Below are 24,515 nucleotides of genomic sequence, written 5' to 3' on the forward strand. Positions count from 1 at the left end.
TAGAGCCTGTTACCCAGGCCCATCTATATAGAACCCCCAATTACACAGAAGCATGATTCTTCATATATTAAAAGAAAGAGATGAGTTATTAAAAAAAAGATCAAGGATTTATTTCAAAATCTACCTCCTTGAAGGCTCTGCACTTACTACTAATTATAATAAGGAACATCTAATGAGGACTTACTATTGACCAAGAATCAAACAAAGTACTTTAAATACCTAATCTAATTCAATCATTACAAAAAACCTACAAAGTATTCATGACTATTATACTCATTTAATGTAGCAAAACTGAGACACCTAGAAGTAAAGCAACTTGCCCAAGATCACACAGTTTAGAGTCAGCATTTGAACTTAACCCTAACCCTAGCCCACACCCACATTATACAGTGTCAGTGCACAATGTCTATTCTCTGCTGGTAATACAGTATTTACCTGTAGATAATCACAATCATTAAAAATTTTCCTGGTACAGTATAGGCACTAAACTGAAATGCTGGCAACATATTACAAAGCTATGCACACTAAACTCTGAAGTGATAGAACTTTTAGATTGACCCTCCATTTAAAATCAACTGAACAGATCACCCTCCACCCCCAACTTTGCATTCTGGTTAATCAAGATTTTAATGTACTGCAGGAAAAAGAGAGTGAGGGAGGAGGCATTTGTTGATCCCGTTTTGCAGATTGAAAAACAAAAGCAATCTCATCAGTTTGTTGGAAATAGGAGATGGATTAATAATAGAAATTGGGAATAACTGAAATTTCATCCCAACCTACATGTGTAGAGTGCCTGAAAGGTGATCTGAGAGAAAACTGGGTACATGACCTTTGGTTATCACAGGTATAAAGTATTTTGAGCCATGTTGCAAGGAGGTCTGTTTGTTTAGCTTACTGACATTGGGAGAAGCAGAGATGAATTCATGTTGGTGAAGAACAATTCCACTGGTCACTATAAGGGCTGATAAAGCCAACATTCTCATTTACGTCACATTTTTTTTTTGCCCACTGATCCTCAGAAACCCACGGGGAACCAGGGTTCTCTGAGGCTCTTACCTGGTGGTGAAGCTGACATTGCTCATCAGTCTTGGCTGTCCCCACATCATACAGTCATGTACCGTAGAATCAGAGAATTCCTTCATGCTGTTTTTCTTTACCATCCCTGTTGTCCCTGCAAGAACACAGCAATCTTAAAATGAGTCAGCATATCTTTCTGGAAGGTATTTTTGAACCCTCCCTACTGACTGAGACATTTCTAGGACCCTGGCTAGGGAGAGGATAGAGATCCTTAGCCACAGACTAATTCTAAGAGGATGGATTATAGAAATCTCTTTCATTTCCTTCTGCAGACTTAGTGGGTGGAAAATCATTGTGAGAATTTCAGTACTATATGGATGCTTAAATAAGCACCTACTGAGTTGCTGCTGTACCTTCCTAAGACATCACCCCTCTGTCTCACGCAGGTGTAGCATCCAGGGAGCCTTCCTGCCATAGGCAGGGTCTGCAGCCATGTTTGGATTCCAAGAAGAGATCACTATACAAGTCCCCTTCTCCCCTTCTGCAGGTACTACTCAGGCTGCAACTTAGTCTCAATGGATACTGCCTTTTACTTTATTTTTTCCTTCAAAGGATTCCTTTATTATTAATTTTAACTTTTGAAGACTCTTGACCTTACATGGGCTAGGTCTCAAAACATTTGTGAATTTCCAAACCTGGAAATAACACAAAGGGAAATAATTTTCTCATCTGCAAAATGAGGATAATACTGGGACTTCAAAGGATGACTATAAAGATAAATGCAAGAATGTTTGAAATTTAATAACTAAATGAACAATATGAAGCTGCTCTGAGATGGAAAAAAACTGACACATGAGCTGTTACTTCTTCCTGCACTCATATGTTGGTATTCCATCATGCCATTCTTATTCCAGAACCCAGATTCAACCTAGGAATCCTTTCAACACACTGGGCTAAGGTGTCATTATTGGTCGATAAGAACCGGCACTTAGTATTGTGATAAGAAGTTATCATTCTGAAGGATGCTTGGAAGCTAAATGCTTCTCTTTCACTCTTCAAGGACCCTGAATCATTGGCCTGTCTGAACCAGATTCCTGGGTGTTCAGAGATGCAGAACTGTCTGAGAAGAAGTTATCAAGGAGATGGACAAAGTCAAAGAATAGCCATCACTGTTATTCTTCTTCCTTACCCACCCAAGTGGAGAAAAGAAACATGGCCTTTTCTTCCTGTGTCAATTTAAGAATCATCTGTGTACTAAGACTAAGACTACTTTTTGTTCATGTGGAACAAACCTTTAAACCCACACATCACCAGGTTTTAGACAATGGCCAGCAGAAAGAGCCACACAAACATCTTGGTTTCCCTCTTCTTTTGATGTAATGCTTTCTGACCCATTCTAATCCATGGAAAATATCAACTGAGTGAAAACACACTTCTGGAAGAAGAGAGACCTCCCTTGGATGTGTGATTTGTCAATGTACATCAGCAGTAACTGCATCGCATGGGTGTTCTAAGAGCCAGGTTTGGAATAAGATTGTTCCCTACCTGTAATCCTCAGATGCCTTCACTTATATATGGAGGCTTGATGGGGTTTTTCAGGTTGACTGGCATTTCCTTATTTCCTGGTTATCTTTTGCCCTGGGGGAAATGGCTCAGGGACAGAATATCTGAAGAAAATTCTGAGTGAGGACTGATGTGTCCACTGTCAGTCTTTAAAAGCTAGCTGCTGAGTACATGTGATAGAAGCTGAGCTATGGAATGCAAAAGGCAACATGCCCAAACTGGCTTAGGAACAATGGAACTTTCGGGAAGTCTCTGTTTTCTCAAAGCCTAACTAGGCAGCCAACATTTGCCAGGTATTAAAAAACAGGTGGGAGGGGATAAGTGGGTGAGGCGAATGCTAGGTGTGAACTATACTCAACATTTTTGCTAAAGCTTTGAATCTTCCCTTGTGTCATTCTTAAGAAAATCTCTTCTAAAAACACATTAAAGATCTGTATGATCTTGGAAGCTTTCATAGTTATGGAAGTATGTGCTTGTGGGGGTCAGAAAGAGCAGCCTGTATGAGGGCCGACAGCACCTCTGGCATGGGCGGACTGCCTGAAGGCAAAAGGTGAACTGGCTCCGTGACCTCTCCTGGTCCCTTCCAACTCTAATTCTATAATCCTAAGGACCTTTGCAAAGTGTTCTCTTCAGCAGGTTGCAAACAGGGCAGTTAAGAACGTGCAACATCGGGGTGCCTGGGTGGCTCAGTTGGTTGAGCGACTGCCTTCAGCTCAGGTCATGATCCTGGAGTCCCGGGATCGAGTCCCACATTGGCTTCCCTGCTCAGCGGGGAGTCTGCTTCTCCCTTTGACCCTCTTCCCTCTTGTGCTCTCTATCTCTCATTCTCTCTCTCAAATAAATAAATAAAATCTTAAAAAAAAAGAATGTGAAACATCTTTTGTTGCCCTTGCCCCCAGTTTCTATGCTGCTTCAAACAATTGAGGAGAAAGCAAAGAATACCATCAAAATCAGAAGCCAAAGTTCTCTCTCTCAAGGCAGTTAACAAGCAACTGAAGTTTCTCTGATTACATTCTAAGGTGGTTTGATCATTTTATTTAGTTATATTTTTATCTATCTACAGCTGACAGTGTGCAAGTATTTTTTCATTTTTAGGCAGGAAAAGAACAGAATGGATTTTTGCCTTATGCTCTAGCTACACTGTTAATGTCTTGTCATGGCTTCCTATGACCTCCCTACAGATATTTCAAAGGTTTCTAGATAAAACATTAGACTTCAAAAAGGACATGGCATCTAACATCTGTGGATGACTGAAAGAAAAAGGTCCCTATAAAAAGGCCAATATTTTGATTATGTTTCTCTCTTCTTCAAGAAGTGGTACCCTTGGAAGCTACAGGCAAGCATTTTCCTCTTTGGCATATGTGATAGGACTACATATGAATACATGCCTCATATATATGATTTCCATATGGATAGTAGTAATTCTAACTCTTTCTATCTTCTTCAAGAAATCTTGTGACACCCCTAAAAAGTGATATCATATATTCTGGATAAGAACCACTACTCTAGGAGATGAAGAAGAAGCAGGACAACATATCAAGCCAGTGCCTTAGTCTTGCAAAAGGAAGGATAGCATTCAACCATCTGCTTATTTTTTTTATTTATACATCCATTCATAATCAGAAGTTTTTTTCCAAGAAAATTATTATAGCCATGAAGGATGGCACGGATTGGCATAAAAAGAAGCTAGATCAAAGGAAACTAGCTCAGAAGCTATTATAATCACTGGGATGAAACATACAGAGGGCCACAGCTGAGGTGGAGATGGACACCAAGGACTGGAGAAAATGGAGCCCTGCCATCAATTATAGGATTAGAATAACAACTGTCATTAATATAGGAATACAAGGTATTTGTAGTTATCAAGTTGCTTTCCTTATTATTGAAATTCAGTGGACATGTGGTCCCTGACCCTGCTTTAGAGAAAGAAGAGTCATCTAAGAACCCCTTCTATTCTCTCTCCTAAGGCCACTGGTACAGGAAGAGAGCTCTGACTGGACTTCAGAGCTGCTCAGGTAAGCCAAGCCAGGGAGACCAGCTGGTAGATTCATTAAGGAATTTCTATCTCAACTTTCTGGGTTTGGAGTTCTCCTCCCTGGGAAACAGTGGCTGGGGTGACTCCTGTCTTAAAGGGATCGATTTGTCTTGGATATTAATGAAAAAGGTGACTCAGGGACAAACCTAAAGAGAACTGTGAAATGGGGTAAATTTAAATTTGGACCATGGATCCAAACCATTCGTAGCATTGCCTCCTGTCCTTGACTCCTTTCACATCCTCTTTCCAATTTCCTTTTCAAAATTCTTCTCTCCTTTAGGTGTGACTCCAGGGCAAAAATTAACACTTTAATGAGGACTCTAAAACCAGTGCTCAGGGGGTGGAGATTAGGGAAATCTGGACACAACTTTCCCCAGGACCATTTTCCTATTGCCCATCTGTATGCCACCCCAGTACATACAGAATTTCCTGTAAGCTCCACCTTGTCCTGGTTGAGGACCACAGCTCTACAACCTGAGGCATCAGAGTTTCAGTGGTGAAATAGGAGGCAGTGAACTGTATAGTTAGGGCTGGAGAAGTTCCTGCCCAATAATTTATCCAGCTATAGTAAGCAGAAAAACAGAAAGATAACTACTCCTCCTGATCTGAAGGCTAGCCCTGCTAGTCTTCCTGCTCTGAACCCCAAAACATCAGGGAATGGGTTAAAATAAGGATAATTCACTAGGACTTCTCTGCCAATTCTTATTTTATCTGCATTTCATTGATGAGAAAAGAAATAATGAGATTCTTTTTGAGCTTATGTTCCCACGGGTAATATGATAATTAACATACATATACTTACTATTTTCCAGGTACTGGTCTTAATGCTTTTTATATTAATATGCTCAATTTGTATACTCTTTATGTGCTAACATTCTCATTTAATCTTCTGAGATATGTGATATTATTATCAGCATTTTACAGTAATCTGAAGCACAATGAGAGTTTGAAAAATTTGCTTAAAGCCACACAGCTAAGAGGTGACCAATGCAGAATCCATACTCTTCACTACCACACTACGCTGCCTCTCCAAAATGTTAAGATTATGAATTTAAGTGGAGAAATGCTGGTGTGGTTTCAGCTTAGAAAAGTGCAAGTAATCAAAGGCAAGAGGGATTATAAATCACTGAACATCAGAATTGAAAAGGGCCATTGAGATGACAAGAACTGCCCAGTTTGGAAATAACGACAACACTGAGACCCCAAAAAGTAGCATGTCTTCCCTTAACCACAGTGAATCAGTGGCACAGTTGTTGTCAGCATTCAAGTCTTCTGAACTCTCAATTAGCATAGTAGGAGGAAGAAATTGGTGGGTCTCAGCAAACTCAATTAGCTCAAGAAAGAAATGGTTATTAGAAAAGAGTGGACTGGGGATACTCTGCATCGGGCTCTGAAACATGAAATATTCAACCTGAAATTTCTACTAATCCAAAGATAGAAAATTTTTCTATTTTGCTATCTTTCTTCACTCCCTTCACTCTAGGTTCTTAAGTCCTTTTGAAAGTTAATTCGCTGGGGGAATTTCCATATATTATTATGAGTTTTAAACCTATAAGGTCAAAGAGCCCCTTTCTACAGTGATGTCCTCTTCAGCACATTTTGACTAGAGCTCCCTCCAAATTCCTACACAAGGCCACTCCCTAGCCCAGACCCGTGAATGTTTCATGGTACTCTGCTGCCATCGTCTGGCAAACTGAAGTCAAGAACAGCTGACTCCACCCACTATATCAGCATCTGGGTACCAGATTATCTGATAAGAGTTCTCCTGGACACAGGGGATAGACGTGGCAGGGGTGGTGACTAAGGATCAGTGCCAGGCAGGAAGAAGAAACGATCCTATTAAGAGAAGAATCAAAGATTCTGAGAATTGTGATCACTACAGGGAAGCTCAAACATTTGATTATAGGTTGAAAATCTTACTAATTTATTCCCTAGATACTATTAAATGCATGTTACAGAGGTGGATAAAATTTGGCATATGTACAAATATGGCAGAGCCTTTCTGTTTATGCAAAAATCTTTTCCTCTTTTTACTAGAGCAACTTCCTGCTTTAAAATATATATAATAAGGGTGCCTGGGTGGCTCAGTTGGTTAAACGTCCAACTCTTGATTTTGTCTCAGGGTCCTGAGATCAAGCTCCACACAGCATGGAGCCTGCTTAAGATTCTCTCTCTCCATCTCCCTTTGCCCCTCCCCACCCTGCTTGTGCACTCTCTCTTTCTTGCTCTCAAAAAATAAAATAAAAGTAAATAAAAGTAAAATAAAAAATAGTAAAATCACTTAAAAGCTGATTTTAAGGGGGGTGATTAATTTTTATAAAACATTTTTTGTTTTGCAAAATGACTGAGAGAAGTGCATGCATATGAGTATGTATACTGAGCTTGCAAAAGTTTGACTTGTATACTGTGTTTACAGGAATACATCTACTATGTGAAACCATGCTAAAGTTTCATATATTATAAAGATACATGTAGTGAGATGATACTTTTAATGTATTATTTTTTCTTTCTTCACTCCTTTTTTTAATGGGATATTTATGTTATTTAGCCAGTCTCATCCCTTGCCTCAAGAAAGATTCATAGGTCATAGAACACAAAAAGAATCAATGTTTAGCTTCCGAATCCAAAATAGGGTCTTGAAGTCCATTTAATTCATAATCTTCAGATGCCCATTTAATTCACAATCTTCAGACTTAAGCATTCAGTGGCAACCCTACGGACAATAGGGATTTCAGGTTACCCTCATCATAGATCACACCTAAGGCAGAATTTCTACAGTAAGAGAATCAAACCAAGAACACCAGAGGCTACTGCCACTGCCCAGTGCCCTGCTCAAAAAGCAAATGTGTAACCTTGAGAGAAGTGGGTCACTGTCCTGGCCTCCAGCTCTGGAGCAGTGGCTCAGACATTCTGCCCACAGGGAGAGGCAAGCCATTAGAACAGCAGGTGCTGAAGCTCTTCCCAAGGGAGTTGGTTTTATTTGGAACAGTGTGGAAAAGTTCAAGCCCAAAGGTGCTCTTGAAAACAATGGTGATTTTGGTGGCAAACAATTAGGTTGAGATTGGTAGCTCCATGAGAGCAATAAGGTAAACCATAGGCCAGAGTTTACTACAGTGAGACAGGAAAAGAGACAGCTAATAAATGTTCTCTTTGGGTCAGAAAGGACCTCAAAGACAGGCCCCCCAAACTAGTCCTGCAATGGGACCCGCATTTAATTGAATAATACCTTAGAACAATATATGCCTGAGGTTATTGTCAAGAATAATAGAGTCAGCAGCAGCCAGTAGTGCACCCCAAGAGCTGGGTGTAATACCAACAGAGACAGAGAGATGAACAGAGAGATCAGGAAAGGAGACAATACAAAGAGCCCTATTAAAACCACCATCATTCCCCGGTGACCATGTGCCAGCTCAAGGCTGCACTCTGATGAGCAATATCAGAGCCTTAATGCTGCCAGGGGAATAGATTTCAATGAAATAGTCAATCCCAATTGCTAATTCATTAATTAAACAAGCAATGACAACAAGCCCTGGTGTCCAGAGTTGCTACAATATATTATCTAAAAGTCTAGTTTTCAACAAGACCAGCAAAATTATGAGATATGTAAAGAAACAGGAAAACATGAACCATACACAGGGGTAAAAAAAAAAAAACAAAAAAAAACCAGACAATAGAAATGGTCTGTGCAAGGGTCCAGATGTCACACTTAGCAGACAAACTCTTCAGAGCAGCTATTATAAATGTGTTCAAAGAATTTTAAAAACCATGATTCAAGAAATAAAGAAAGGCATGATGACAATGTCTTTTCAAAGAGACAATAATAAACAGATAGAAATTATAAAAAAAGAACCCAATGGAAATTCTATACTTGAAAAGTACACTAATTGAAGAGGGGTTAATGGACTGAGTGTGTCCCTCAAATTCACATGTCTCCTTGTAACCTCAGAATGTGACTGCCATGAGCTGAACTGTGTCCTTCCCAAATTCACATGTTGAAGCCCTAACTCGCAGTGTGACTGTGTATGGAGATGGAGCCTTTACAGCAGTAATGGAGGCCAAATGAGGACCCTGATCTGATAGGATTAGTGTCCTTATAAGAAGAGGAAATGAGACCAGAGCTTCTCTCTGCCATATGAGGACACTGGGGGGAAGGTGGCCATCTATAATCCAGGAACAGACCTCTCTCCAGGAACTGAGTTGGCTGGTACCTTGATCTTGGACTTCCAGCCTCCAAAACTGTGAGAAAATAAATTCCTCTTGATTAAGCCATCCCAGTCCATGGTATTTTGTTTTGGCCACCCAAGCTGCATACTACAGTGACCTTAAATGGAAATGACATCTCTGCAGATGTAATTAGTTAGGAATCTCAAGATGAAATCATCCTGGATTTTGGATGAGTTCTAAATCCAAAACTGGTGTCCTTAAAAGAAGAAGAGAACACAGAGGAGAGACATAGGAAAGAGGGCCATATGAAGACAGAGGCAGGCTTCAGTGATGCCAGCACAGGCAAGGGCCACCAGCAGCCTCTAGAGCTGGAAGAGGCAAGGAAGGATTCTCCTGAGAGCCTCCAGAAGGAGTGTGGCCCTGCTGAAACCTTGACTTCAGACTTTCGCCTCAGAACTGGAACAGAATATCTGTTGTTTGAAGCTACCCAGTTTAGGGTAATTTGTTATGACAGGTCCAGGAAATAAATCAAGGGGCTTATGATAGGCACAAAATACACTCTCCCCCAAAGATGTCCATGTCCTAATCCCTAGAACCTGTATGTCATGTTATATATGGTGAGGGGGATTCAAGGTTGCAAATGAAAAGGCGCTAATCAGCTCACCTTGAAAGATTTTCCCGGATTAACCAGGTGGCTCAATGTAATCACAGGAGTTCTTTCAATGTGGAATAGGGAAGCAGAAGATCCAGAGTCAGAGAAGGTAACGTGATGATGGAAGCAGAGTCTGAGTGATGAGATATGAGAAAGATCTGACCAGATCTGGCTTTAAAGACAGAAGGGGGCCATGAGCCAAGGAGTACAGACAACCTCTACAATCTGAGTAAGCAAGGCCATGGATTCTTGCTTAGAACTTCCATAAGGATCCCTGCCGGGTAGACCCATTTTAGACTTGAATGACAAAATAATGTTAATTTATCACAAAGCCACTAAATGTGTGGTAATTTGTTACAGTAGCAATTGGAAACTAATGCAGGGCCCAGCAATAGATTTGAATTGCCAGAAGAAAAAAATCAGCAAATATAGGACAGACAGAGACTGCAATCCAAAAGAGCAAGAGCAAAAGAGAGAGAGACAGACAGACAGAGAGACAGAGAGTTCAGAGAAGGAAGAAAAATAATTCCAGAAATATGTGGATCCCCATTAAGTGTACTATATACATGTAAAGATAGGACCAATTAGAGGGAAGAGAGATGGAGGAGAAAAAAATACTCAAATAAATAATGAATTAAATCTTCTCAAATTTGATGAAAAATATTAATCTATATATATGGGCACACCTCAGAAGTATTGTGGGTTTGGTTCCAGACCACTTTAAGAAAGCAGATATCACAGTAAAGCAAGTCAATGAATTTTTTGGTTTCCTAGTGCATATATAAGTTATATCTATGCTATACTATGGTCTAAGTGTACAATAGCATTATGTTTTAAAAAAGTACTTAATTAAAAAAATACTTTATTGCTAAATAATGCTACTCATCATGTGAGCTTACAGTGAATCACAATGTTTTTGCTGATGAAGGGGCTTGCCTTGATGCTGATGGCTGCTGACTGATCAGAGTGGTAGTTGCTGAAGGTTGGGGTATCTGTAGCAATTTCTTAAAATAAAACAATGAACTTTCCTGCATCAACTGACTCTTCCTTTTACTTGAACACATAGAAGCCATTTTAAGGTTATTAATTTTTTCTAATTTTAATATTGTGTCTCTGGGAATAAGGCCTAAGGAGAAGGAGTAGAGTAGCTGGTCAGTGGAGCAGTCAGAACACATACCATACTTATCAATTAAGTTATATGTGTTATATGGGCATGGTCCATGACACCCAAAACAATTACAATAGTAACATTAAAGATCACTGATCACAGATCATCATAACAAACATAATAATACTAATAATACTAAAGTTTGAAATATTGTGAGATTTCCAAAATGTGACAGAGAAACATGAAGTGAGCAAATGCTGTTGGAAAAATGGTGCCAACAGACTTGCTTCATGAAGTGTTGCCACAAAACTTCAATTTGTAAAAAATGCAATACCTGCAAAGTGCAATAAAGTAAAGCACAACAAAATGGGGTATGTCTGTATTATTTTCCTATGAATGCTGTAACAAATTACCACAAAATGTTGGCTTAAAACAACATTCCTTTATTCTCTTACAGTTCTGGAGTTCAGAAGTCTGAAGTAATTTCCCCTGGGCTAAAATCAGGTCATTAAATTCCTTTCAGGGATTCTAGGGGATAATCCATCTCCTTGCCTTTTCCATCTACTAGAGTCTCCCTATATTCCTTGCCCTGTGGCCCTTTTTTCCATCTTCAAAGACAATGGCATAACATTTTCTCTCTCTGAATCAGCTTCCATCTGCTTCAACCACAAGCCCTTTTCTCTTCTTTACATAGTTGAATCTCTTCCTTCTGCCTCCCTTTCATAAAAACCTTTATAATTACATTTAGATTCCACATAGATAATCCAGGATAATCTGCCCATCTCAAGATCCTTGATTTAATCCCATCTGCAAAGTTCCTTTTGCCATATGAAAATAACATTCACAGGGTTCCAGGGGTTAGGGTATAGCTATCTTTGGTGGCCATTACTTAGTCTATTACATTACACATCCAAAGATATCAGTGAATTCCAAATAGGATAAACACAAAGATATCCAGACACAGACATATCATAAGAACAATGCTGAAAGTCAAAGACAAGAAGAAAATCTTGAAAGCAGCAAGAGACAGACACAACTTGATTTACAAGTGAAACCCAGTGAGATAGATTAACAGATGACTTCTCATCAGAAAGAATAAAGGCTAGAAGGTAATGGGATGATATACTCAAAGTGTTGAAATAAACTGTCAACCAAAAATTCTATACCCAGTAAAACTATCTCTCAAAAATGAAACTGAGCCACACACACACACAAAAAATGATAAAGACTTCAAAAGTTTGCCCCTCCATAAAAACAAAGAATAAACTGACAAAAATGGTCAGAATGAATTTTTTCAGAATTCTGAAAACTAACCAGCACTGACCCAAGAACAATTAGTCCAGAAAAATGAATATATCTCAGTAAAAACAGCAATATTTGTGGTGTTTTAACTTATATTAGTACCATCTCCAACTCCCTAGCTAATTAGTATCCTTGAAAAATAGTGCCATATATCTTGGTGCCAGAGGGAGTAGAGCAGAACTGCATTTCTTTCAAAGCCTTATTTTCAAAGAGGAGTCATTATTTGACTTGTGTGGTAGTTCCCTGGATGATCCTACTTGAATGGCTTGTCTTTTTCAACTTTATTTGAACTTACCTAGTTCTAAAATCCTCTACCCAGTAAGCTGTAGCAGGTTTTGGTATCACAGCTACCTGAGGCAATGGATAAAAGATAGGGCAAACAATAGACCAAATAAAAGTTTAAAGGGAAAATTGAAGAACGAGTTGTCCATAGGCACTTTAAAAAACTCTGAAACAGTTCTGAAAATGTAAACAACAATGCACATGCCCAGGACTCCAGGACTATGTATAGATGTGTGCATGCTGAGAAGGCCCTAAGTTCTCACCTCTAACTGACTTTTATGTTCTGTGTAAGGAGGAAATGAAGGCTAAAGCAGAGTTGTCAACTTCCTAGCTGAATATTGAAGGCATGCCTCAAAAAAACAAAATCACTTGACAAATACTGGGAGATTTATTGGTTGCAGGTATTTAACAAGATTTCTGTCCAATTATTAGATGGCCACTAAACTAACACAATAGAGAATTCAATGGCTACAAATGACAAAGATGCAGATATTACATAGTTCATAAAAGTCACGAAAATAATGACAACTACAACAATTAGTAACAACAAAAAACACTGGGGAATAAGGTGGGTGAAATCTGATTTCCATAATTACCACATTTATATTTGTAATGTCTAATTTTCAACAAAAAGTTATGAGACATGGAAAGAAACAGGAAAATATTATCCATACATAGGATGAAAAGCCATCAATAGATACTGTCCTGAGGAAGCCCAGACATTGCTTTTACTAGTGAAAGACTTTAAATCTATTAAAAGTTATTTTAAGTATGTTCAGAGAACTAAGGCAAATTATAGTTAAAGAACTAAAGGAATATAAGGATGATGTCTCACAAAACAGAGAATACCAATAAAGAATTGCAGTTATTAGGGGCACCTGGGTGGCTCAGTCAGTTAAGCCTCTACCTTTGGCTCAGGTCATGATCTTGGGGTCCTGGGATTGAGTCCCACATTGGGCTCCCTGCTCAGCAGGGAGTCTGTTTCTTCCTTTCCCTCTGCTGCACCCCCCGCCCCAGCTTGTACTCTCTGTCTCTCTCGCTCTCTTTCAAATAAATAAATGAAATATTTAAAAAATTAAAAAATAAAAAAAAGTTAGAGTTATTAAAAAAAATAGGAATCCTGGAGTTGAAAAGTGTAATAACTGAAACAAAAAATTAGTGCAATTTGAGATCAAGTTTCAGGATGCTGAAAAAAGAATCAGCCAACTCAAAGATAGGTGGAGATTACCCAGTCTGAGTGACAGAATCAAAAATAAAGAAAGAAAAGTGAACAGAATCTGAGAGATCCTCTGGGATGCCATATAAAAATACCAACATCCACTTAATGGGAGTTGCAGAAGAAGAGAGAGAGAAAGGGCAGAAGGAATATTTGAGGAAATAATGTTCAGAAACTTCTCAAATTGGATGAAAAACATTAATCTACACAACCAAGAAGCTTACAAATTCTAAATATGATAAATTAAAAAAGACCAACATCTAGACACTCTATAATCAAACTACTGAAACCCAAAGAAAAGGACAGAATCTTAAAAGCAGCAGGAAGTGACTCATCATGTACAAAGGATCCACAATAGGATTGACTGCTGATTTCTTATGAGAAACAATGGAGGCCAGTAAGCAGTAGGATGACATATGCAAAGTCCTGAATGAAAAAAATGCCCAGAAACAATTCTACATCTGCTAAAACTATCCTTCAAAAATGAATGATAAAGTAAGACATTTTAAGACTAAAAAAACCTAAGAGAGTTCATTGCTTTTAGACAAGCCCTGCATCAGATACTAATGAGAATCCTTGAATTTGAGATAAAAGGATACTAGTCAGTAACTAAAATCCACATGAAGAAATAAAGAGCACCGGTAAAGGTATATTCCCATAAGTAAATATAAAAGAAAATATAGGGTGTTTTGTTTGTTTGTAACCTCTTTTTTTTCTATCTGATTTAAAAGATGAATGTATAAAGCAATAATTGCAAATCTATGCTGATGGCCACATATATATAAAGATATAATTTGTGATGATAACCTAAAGAGAAGAAATGGAACTATATAAGAACATAGTTTTTATATACTATAGAAACTAACTTGACATTAATCCAAACAAGATTATTATACATTGTGATGTTAACAGTATATCCCAGGCCAACTACTAAGAAAATAACTAAAAAATATATATGAAAATAAATGGCAAGGGAATTAAAATGGTACATTAGAGGGGCGCCTGTGTTGCTCAGTTGTTAGGCGTCTGCCTTCTGCTCAGGTCAGGATCCCAGGGTCCTGGGATCAAGCCCCGCATCGGGCTCCCTGCTCCATGGGAAGCCTGCTTCTCCCTCTCCCACTCCACCTGCTTGTGTTCCCTCTCTTGCTGTGTCTTTCTCTGTCAAATAAATAAAATCTTAAAAAAAGTAAAAAAAAATAAAATAAAATGGTACACTAGAAAATAACACAAAAGAAGGCAGTAATAAATGATTTCAGAAACAAAAAAGATGACATATAAAAAAACCCAACAAAAAAAGCAGTTGTAAATACTAACTTATCAGTAATTGCATTAAATGTGAATGAATTAAATTCTGCAATAAAGAAGTGGTGGGGGGCGGGGCCTGGGTGACTCAGTTGGTTAAGTGTTTGCCGTTGGCTCAGGTCATGATCCCAGGATCCTGGGATCAAGTCTCACTTTGGGCTCCCTGCTGGGCAGGGAGCTTGCTTCTCCCTCTCCCTCTGCCTGCCATCCCTTCTGCTTGTGCTCTCTCTCTATCACTATCTCTCTCTATTAAATAAATAAAATCTTAAAAAAAATAAAACAAAATAAAGAAGCAGGGATTGGTAGAATGGAGAAAAAAAAACATGATCCAACTGTATGCTGCATGCAAGATACATACTTTAGATTCAAAGACACTAATAGATTGAAAGAAAAAGGATGAAAAAAGATATTTCATGCAAATGGTAACCAAAAGAGGGCTGGAGTGGTTATGCTAATTTCATACAAAATAAAATTTAAGACAAATATATTACTAAAGACAAAGACATTTTATAAAGATAAAATGATTAATCTACCACTAAGATATAACAGACTCATAGGCACATAACAGTAGAAATTCAAAATACATGATTCATAAAACTAACATATTTAAATGGGGAAACAGACAATTCAACAATAATAACTGGAACTTTAATACCTCACTTTCAATATCAGATAGAACAACTATCCATTGTTCTATCAGCAAGGATCAGCAAAGAAATATAAGACTTAAAAAAACCCTATAAACCAACTAGACCTAACAAACATCTATATAACATTCTACTCAGTGACAGAAGAATACATAGTCTTCTCAACTATACATTGAATATTTTCCAGGATAGATCATATAATAGTCCATAAAATAAGTATGAATAAATTTAAGGGAATTTAAATCATACAAAGTATGCTCTTCAACTACAACAAAATGAAATGAAAAATCAGTAACAAAGGAATTGGGGAAATTCATAAATATGTGGAAATAAAAAGAACACATGCCTAAATAACCAATGGGTCCTCCCTGTACAAATCACAAGTGAAATTATAAAATACTTTTAGATGAATGTGAAAATGCAAACACAACTCATCAAAAATATGACACGCCCCTAAAGAATACTTAGAGGAAATTTTATTGATATTAATGCCTTTATTTATTAAAAAAGAAAAAAAGATCTAAAATCACATGACTTAATCTAACCTTTCATGTTAAGACATTGAGAAGAGAAAATTAACCCATATCAAGCTGAAAGAAGGAAATAATAAAAATTAGAGTATATATAATTTAATTAAAAGATTGAACAATAGTAGATAAAGATAAATTAAAATTGGTTCTTTGAAAAACCCAACAAAATTGACAAGCATTTTTGGCAAGACTGGCTACAAAAATGAGGAAATACTCATATTATTAGAATCATAAACGAATGAGCAGATATTAGGCAAGAAAATAAGTAAAAGGCCATAAAAAAGGTATTGGGGCTAATAAAACAAGTTCAGTAAGGTTGCAGAACACAAGATCAATACACAAAAATCAACTGTATTTCTATACCCTAACAATGAATCATCTGCAAACAGAATCAAGAAAACAATTTCAGGTGCACCTGAGTGGCTCAGTTGGTTAAGTGTTCAACTCTTGGTTTCAGCTCAGGTCATGATTTCAGGGTTATGAGACTGAGCCTCATGTAGGGCTCTGTGCTTAGCGTGGAGTCTCCCTTTGTGCCACACCCTCCCCTCTCTGCCCTGCTCACGTTCTTGCTCTCTCTCTAAAATAAAGAAATAAATAAAATCTTAAAAAAGGAAAACAATTGTATTTATAATAGCACTAAAAAGAAAAAATACTTAGGAATTAATTGAACACAAGTAGTATAAAACCTATTATCTGAAAATTATAAAATACCATTGAAGGAAATTACAGATATAAATAGATATAAAGACACCACATGTTCATGGGTCAGAAGATTTAAAATAGTGATATTTTATTAAATAGTGATATTTAATAGCAATATTTCCAAAACTGACCTACAGACTCAACACAATGCTAGTCAAAATCCCAGGTGGCTTATTTGCAGAAATTGGCATATTTATCCTAAAATTCATAAGGAAATGCAGGGACCCAGAATAATAAAAACAATCTTGGAAAAGAATAATAAACTTGGAGCACTCATATTTCTAAATTTCAAGACTTAATACAAAACTATGGTAGTTAAGTCAGTGTGGTACTGACACAAAGCTAGACATACAGATCAAAGAAATAAAACTGAGACTCAGAAATAAACCCACACATTTGCAGTCCATTGTTTTTTGACAAGTTTACCAAAAACAGTTCAATGGGGAAGTTTTTTGAAAAAAATGGTGCTGGGACAACTGAATATTCACATTGAAAAAAATGAAGTTGGAGCCTTTCCTCATAATAAACATAAAAATCAACTCAAAATGGATCACTGACCTCCACGTAAGAACTAAAAACATAAAATTCTTAGAAAAAAATATTGGAGTAAATCTTTGGGACCTCAGGTTAGCTATTCCACAAAAACACAAGCAACAAAAGATAAAATACATCACTAGACTTCATCAAAATTTAAATTTTTGTACCTCAAATTGTATGAAGAAAAGAAGACAAACCATAAAATGGGAGAAAACATTGGCAGAACATACATCTGATAAGGGACATGTATTTAGAATATATAAAGACTGTATACAACTCAGTAATAAAAGACAACAACCCAATTTAAAAATGGGTAAAGGATCTGAATAGACATTTCGGAAGACATACAAATGGCCAATAATATCCTCATAAAAAGATGCTCAACCTCAGTAGCGATTAGGACAATTCAAGCTAAAACCACAATAAGATACCAATTTACACCCATTAGGATGACTATTATTTTAAAAAAAAAGAAAAATTATTTTAAAAAAAGGATGTGGAGAAATTGGAACTCTTGTGTATTGCTGATGTGAATGTGAAACAATGTAGCTGCTATGGAAAACAGTATGGCAGTTTCTCAAAGAATTAAACATAGAATTAATATCTGATTTAGCAATTCTACTTTGGGTATATACAAAAAAAAATTGCAAGCAGGAACGCAAACAGATATCTGAGCACCAATAGTGGAAACAATTCAAATGTCCATCAACAGAGGAATGAATAAACAAAATGAAGTATATCCATACAATGTAATACTGTTCAGCCATAAAAAGAAATGAGGTATTGATACATGCTACAACATGGCTAAGTTAAGGGTGCCAGACACAAGAAGCCTCATGCTGTATGATTCCCATTTCATGAAATGGCCAAAACAGGCAAATCTATAGACACAGAAAGTAGACTATTGGTTGCCAGGGATGTGGGCAGAAGAGAGTGGGGAGTAACCACTACTGGGTATGGAGTTCCTTTCTGAGTTATGGAAAATGTTCTAAAATTGTAGTCCTGGTTGCACAAATCTGTTTGCTCACTAAAACCCACTGAATTGTATGCTTTAAAAGTATTTATTTCATAGTATTTAAATTATATCTCAATAAGGCTATTGAAATATAAAAATGTTAGAGCCAGGATCCCTCAGAAAGGACCCAGTCCACTCCCCCCATACCCAACACACACACAACTTGTGTTTCAGGTTGGTGAGGGGTGGCTGGACAAGAAAAATATGATAGCTTTAGTGGTGTGCAAGGGGGAAAAATGAGAGATGTGTTTTCCATTTTCATATGGATTTTCATATGCTTAGAAGAGTATTTGGTAACAATGCAAGATGACTATGGAGGAGGAGACAAGGCAGCAAGTGGGCTTAAGCAGAGAGAAGGCCTGAGAGGGCTCCCACCTTCTGACATGCATATATATACTCCAGGAGGCTGAAAATTCCGAAACAGCTGAGAGGCCAAAAGAACATATGGAATGAAAGACCAGGAGTACAGGAAAAGGGGCTTTGCAGATCTCAAAACCAGAGGCTATGTAGGGCAGGGATGATGGATTTCAGTAACAAGTGACAGATGGTGACTCAAAGCCTGGAAGAACTGATACTGTTTACTGATGGAGAGGTCACAGAAACTGACACTTACCAAGGGAATGAGGTACCTCAGGAACCAGGAAGAACTTGTATGAAAGGGTATCTTGCTGTCAACTATAAGAACAACCATGGGGGTGCCTGGGTGGTTCAAGTCAGTTAAGTGTCCAACTCTTGATTTAGACTCAGGTCATGATCTCAGGGTTGGCAGATCAAACCCCAAGTGGGGCTCTGCACTGGGTGTGGAGTCTGCTTAAGATTCTCTCTCTCCCTCTCCCTCTCCCCCTCTCCCCACCCTCCTCTCATGCTTGCTCTCTATCTCTCAAAAAAAAAAAAAAAACACAAACAAAAACCCAATAACCATGATGTTGAGCAAATTTACTCCTACATTTAAATATAATACTGGGAAGAAGAAAAGGATAAGTACCTTGGAGTTAAGAATAGTCCTGATAGGAAATTCAAATTTTGAATTAAATTTAAATGCTGAAACACTAGGATTTTACCCACAGAATCTTAAAGTACTCGGAAGAGACTAAGTTTTAAACTATAGGGGAAGAAGTTATCATGAATGCTTGAGATAATTTCTCTTTTGCTGTTATAGGGTAAGGTTGTTGGTAAGCTATTGAGTTCAATTAGAGACAAGAGAAAAAATTATATTTCCTCATCACTGTGTCAGAATGAGTAAACTTTAAATCCCCTACAATCCATTCAGTAGACAGAGTACTCAAGGAATGGTACTGTTCCCAACAGCAGGAGAAATGATAATTATGTGACAAAATAGAAGTGTTATCTAACACTAGAGTGGGAACCATACTGCAATATAAATATATCAAATCAATATATAGCACACCTTAAATTTACCAATATTGTCAAATAAACATAGCTCAATAAAATATTTTTTTTTTTAAAGTGGACATGAGGTAGCTTTGTGACCAACCAAGCAGTCAGATACAGGTTGACCTTTGAGACTGAAGATGGGAAGACCACTGTGATGGAGTGAAAAGCAACGGGCTGAACGTCAGCAGGTCTGGTATTGAGTTCGGGGTTGCCTGCAATTGGCTCTTGACTTTGAACATCACTGAATCTCTTTTAGTACTCATTTGCTTGGCCTGTGAAGAAGTCTAACTAGATACCTAGCAAGATTTCTTCCAGCTCTAAAAGACTGATTCTCAGGTCTTGTATGCCCAGTTTGGGGAAATATCTGCCACTTCTTGGCCAAGTTCAAATGGGTATTATCTTTTAAGAGATAGAACTTCTCCTCTTTCTTTGGCCATGCCCCAAGAAGCTGGGCTGAGGGCAACCAGATAGTAAGTGCAGTTACCTGGGAAGTGTCGATGGATCTTGGCTTTGCAGCTACATTTTTCAATTAGCTCAGGAGCAAAGATATCACTGTGACAGGTGGCACAGTAAAAGGAGGCTCTGGACAATAAAAGCAAATCAAGAATGACTTATATGAGGCTTAACACTAAGGAAGCATGGTGCTGACTCACTTTGTCTGCCATTAAGTTGCATTTGCTTTAGGACTTTCTCCACATAAAGTAATAAAAAAACATTACCTTATGACTTCCTTTGTAGATTCAGCAATAAAGAATCCTAGTGTGTTCTTACACAGCCTAACTTGTGCAGGTGGATTTAGTAGCAGACCACTGGAAACAGAAAATAAAAATACAGTAATTTTCCCATTTAATATCTGTGGCAATATTTGTTGTTTCATTCTGTCATTACCAATGGATTCTCTAAATTGTAGAGTTAATAAGACTCCATCCCCCTTTACTGCTAAACACAGTAGAAAAACTGCATTTGATTATATATCTTTGATTGGTGCTAAATATCCAGAAGGGAGTAAGGTCACAACATGATTGCTGAGTTGCACACAGCTGAGCTAAGGGTGAGCTCCTTCCTGGACTGTGTTCTGAATCTGAAATGGTTAAACCAACTCAGATGCATGAAGCCTTGCTAATTTAGGCTACCCAATGCCATGGCCACATGGTTGTAAGTCTTATGGTCATAGTAGTGGTGTTTATCCTTAGGCTACTTGCCCTTTAAAATTAAATCATGTCTAGTTAACCAGCTGGATTCAAAAGTTCCTTTTATTTGCCTATGCAATTTTTGAACTTGCATATTTCTTTTGACTTCATTTTTTTTTCTATCTTGATTGCCAGATTTTTGAGATCAGGAACCACATGAATTGTTTCTATTCTATATGAACACTTTGATGTTCTCTTTCCGTATGGTTTGTGTGTTTGAAAATGACATCTTACAAATTTCACCCATGATACTCCTTGATGCAGTACTATATTACGACTATTTGAATTCCTCACATTTATTCCTATGTATGTCAGGCTATCCCATTTTTATTCCCTTTAATTCAGACCTCCAACACGATGAGGTCTTATAACCTTGAAACTACCATCACTTCATTTGCTCATGGTAAAAGTACTCCTTTACTCCTGTAAAACACTCCTTTTATATTAACATTGGAAAGAAGTGAAGTCTTAATTTGGGCAAAGTTATTCTGTTGTTAGGGTACTCCAAAGTAACTTGTGAGTGTAAGAGCCTTACAAAAATAAAAAGGGTTGTACCACAAAATCTCTTCCATACTACGTCAAGAGTAGAAAGATGCTGAGTAGCTGGGTTGAGGCTGTATTGAGGTAGTTTATTTTATTTTATTTTTTTAATTTATTTGACAGAGAGAGAGAGAGACAGTGAGAGAGGGAACACAGGCAGGGGGAGTGGGAGAGGGAGAAGCAGGCTTCCCACGGAGCAGGGAGCCTGATGCGGGGCTCAATCCCAGGACCCTGGGATCATGACCTGAGCTGAAGGCAGATGCTTAATGACTGAGTCACCCAGGCGCCCCGGTATTGAGGTAGTTTATTATCTGAGACATTGGATGGCATTCTCCAAATGTTTACTGACTGATATTAATGAGCAGAATAAATGCTTTTAACTTTGAAAGGAAAAGAATATGGATTTGTGCCCCCACCCCAGTATCATTGGCTGATGTTCACTAGCTTGCAAGCATAAACTTAGTTGTATCTTCGTATCTCTTATTTTTGAGGGAGTGTCCTCTGAACTTATATTAAATATTTAGTTATGAATATACAGTCACAATAATAGCTGTGGTTGCATTTGAAAGAAGAGGTGAACTCCCTTTGAAGATTTTTCCAAACTGGCTTGATATCCTCTTCATGGATCATGGCCAGTTGCTCTCTAGATAATGTTCACTACAGGAACAAACTTAGAACATTATCTGACTAGGGTCAGATCCAGCTTTATCTCTTAGCAGATGATAAATTATTCCCTAAGACAAATCCTTATGATTGTCAAAGGCTTTTCCAAGTTTTTTTTTAATATTTATTTACTTATTTATTTGAGAGAGAGGAGAGAGAGAGCATGAGCACATAAGCAGGGGGAAGGGCAGAGGGAAAGGGAGAGAGAGAATCTTAAGCAAGCTTCACCTAGCTTGGAGCCTGATGTGGGGCTCCATTTCACATCCCTGAGATCATGACCTGAGCTGAAATCAAGAGTCAGATGCTTAACTAAGCCATCCAGGTGCCCTGGGCTTTTCCAAGTTTTAAAGTCTGTTCAAGTGTATCAATTAGAAGAGAAAATAAAAGGTAAGAAAAGATGGGTTTCCCCTCCAGTTTTTCTGTATACTAGTCTAAATCCCAGCCATTGAGATGCCCTATTTTCCTTCCACTTATGGCTGTGGTAGATTTAGTACAATATAGTGATCAGAATCACCGCTCTCATAGTCATGCTGAGTTAAGATGCTGGCTCTGCCACTTGGGACTGATGTGAGTTTGGGAAAATTTTAACTTTTCTGGGCATCATCTTCCTGCTCTGTAAAATGGGACTAAGAATTGTACCCATTGTTGTAGAGATTCAAGAGTTTATGTAAGTAAAGTGCTGTAGCACTGTTGGTCATGAACTAGCAATCGTGTAAGACTGTTGTTATCCAAATCAGGATTTAATCTCTTTAATTCACCTGACACTTCGGTGAGAAACCAAAGTTAAATGTAATTTGTATCAGGTTCCTCTTTCATTAGGGGTACATATGTGCTAGGTACTAAACAGCACCAGGATATCTTGAATATATGTGGAAATTAGTTGCCTAATAAATGTTTGTGTTTCTAGTCTGTGAAATCCCATAGTCATCCTAATGAAGTTTAAAGAAATCTAGGATGCTAAAGTTAGAAAGGACCTCAAGAGCATTTGGTGCAGTTTACAAATACCAGTGAAAAAACTGACTATAGCATGGGGACTTTAAAAATTCTCTTGTCCCACCCTTCCAGATTTTGATTTTGTAAAATTCAGAGTGGGATTTTAGAATCTATATGCCTTTAAAGCTTTGCAAATAATTCCAATGCACAGCCCATGTTGCTGAAGGCCAAGTTCTGGGCCAGTCTAAACCCCAAATTGCCTGGCTTATCGTTCTAAGACTCCATCCTTTTTATGGTGACCTATTTCTGGCAGAGAGACCATTTGTGCACAGATTTAGATTCTGAGATTTTCTTGAGCACAGACATTCACCTGGGATTCTGGGCTTTAAGAGGACACTGCCCTGCCTTGTCAGAGCAGTGTGGTGGGGGTCTCATGGCAGCAGATGTGGGGAGAATGATGAGGATGAATGGAGAGCATAACAAAATTCTGAGTTCTTACACAAATATCAGAGACGAGTTACCCAACAGGCCACATCCCCCACAGGCTGTATTTAGCCTTTTTGAGAGATATCCTTCTCCCTTCTCATCTCCCTTTTCTCTAGAGACCTATTGCTGTCCCTGATTTTTATATTCTCATTTCCATTGATCAGGATGACTCTTTAAGTTCATTTGAAGCTATGAAGAGTTCCAAAACTGGGCAGATGCCTTGAATGTTTTTTCTTTGTGGTGTATGGCTAGTCAATAGAAAACTTAATATGTTAAAAAAATCTTGAAAGCCATATCTATGGAGAGACAACTTAGATTCCATATTATCCTTCTCTTACTGTTACCGACTCAATATGTTAAAAAAAATCTTGAGCAGCTATATCTATGGAGAGACAATTTAGATTCCATATTAGGCAACTAATCTAAGGTCAATTGTTAAATAGAATTTAGCCAGCCAGACGATACTATTTGTTATTCTCTCCTTAGTGACTTCCTTTGTACAGTACCCACTGACTTCTTTTGCCCAGATATATTTTGTAACATGTATACTTCGATTTTTCTTCTTTCCAAACTTTCATATAAAATTGTTCCTTTGTAGTCCATCTGATATCATTCAAACTCGTTGAATTTTGACTAGTTTCCTATAATTCTAAAGCTCCTGATAAGGTCAGTTTTAGAGCTATAAAGAGTCTCAGGTATTAACATGACTTCCTCATTTCCCAGAGAATAGATATTTCTCCAACACCACGGAGCTAGTGAGTCATAATCAGGATCAGAATTTAGTCTGTTGATTCCAATTTAATTCAACTTAGTTTTCCACTTAAAAAAACATACATAGGCCAATATAATAGTCTTTCTTGTGCTCCATTCCATTTAAACACTTAGTTTTTCTTATTTTTCAGTATTTTTAATCTCTATATATATCACTGTAGCTAATTCACTGTTTTTCCTGGATTTTCTTTTTTATTACTTGATAAATTATCTTACTTATTATCATATTATCCATCATGGGTTCTCAAGAAATTCCAATGTTCTAATAATGTTGCTTCTTTATCTACCCTACCAATAGCAGACTTTGTCCAATAAGCGAAATTCCCATTTTGCCATATTTTGTAGCTTAGCTTCTAAAGCTACAGTTGGTGGGAGCATTTTTTGTCATAATTCTTCTCATAGTACTATTTCATGGTCAAGAGTTACAAGACCTGGTAATAAATTAAAAGGAACAGATCTGAGAAG

General features: G+C 37.7%; 1 protein-coding gene across 1 annotated transcript in view; it reads right to left on the reverse strand.

Annotated features, from left to right (window-relative positions):
• KCNU1 (potassium calcium-activated channel subfamily U member 1) overlaps window positions 1-24,515 on the reverse strand; it is a 154,675-nt gene that overhangs the window by 83,247 nt on the left and 46,913 nt on the right. The window contains exons 17-19 of the mRNA XM_035725796.1: window positions 20,187-20,276; window positions 19,952-20,049; window positions 1,057-1,189 (exon numbers count right to left, since the gene is read on the reverse strand). Of these exons, the coding sequence (XP_035581689.1) occupies window positions 1,057-1,189; window positions 19,952-20,049; window positions 20,187-20,276 (321 nt within the window). The remainder of the gene's footprint in view (window positions 1-1,056; window positions 1,190-19,951; window positions 20,050-20,186; window positions 20,277-24,515) is intronic.

The sequence above is a fragment of the Zalophus californianus genome, chromosome 2 (genome assembly GCF_009762305.2).
Source record: "Zalophus californianus isolate mZalCal1 chromosome 2, mZalCal1.pri.v2, whole genome shotgun sequence".
Lineage (NCBI taxonomy): Eukaryota > Metazoa > Chordata > Mammalia > Carnivora > Otariidae > Zalophus > Zalophus californianus.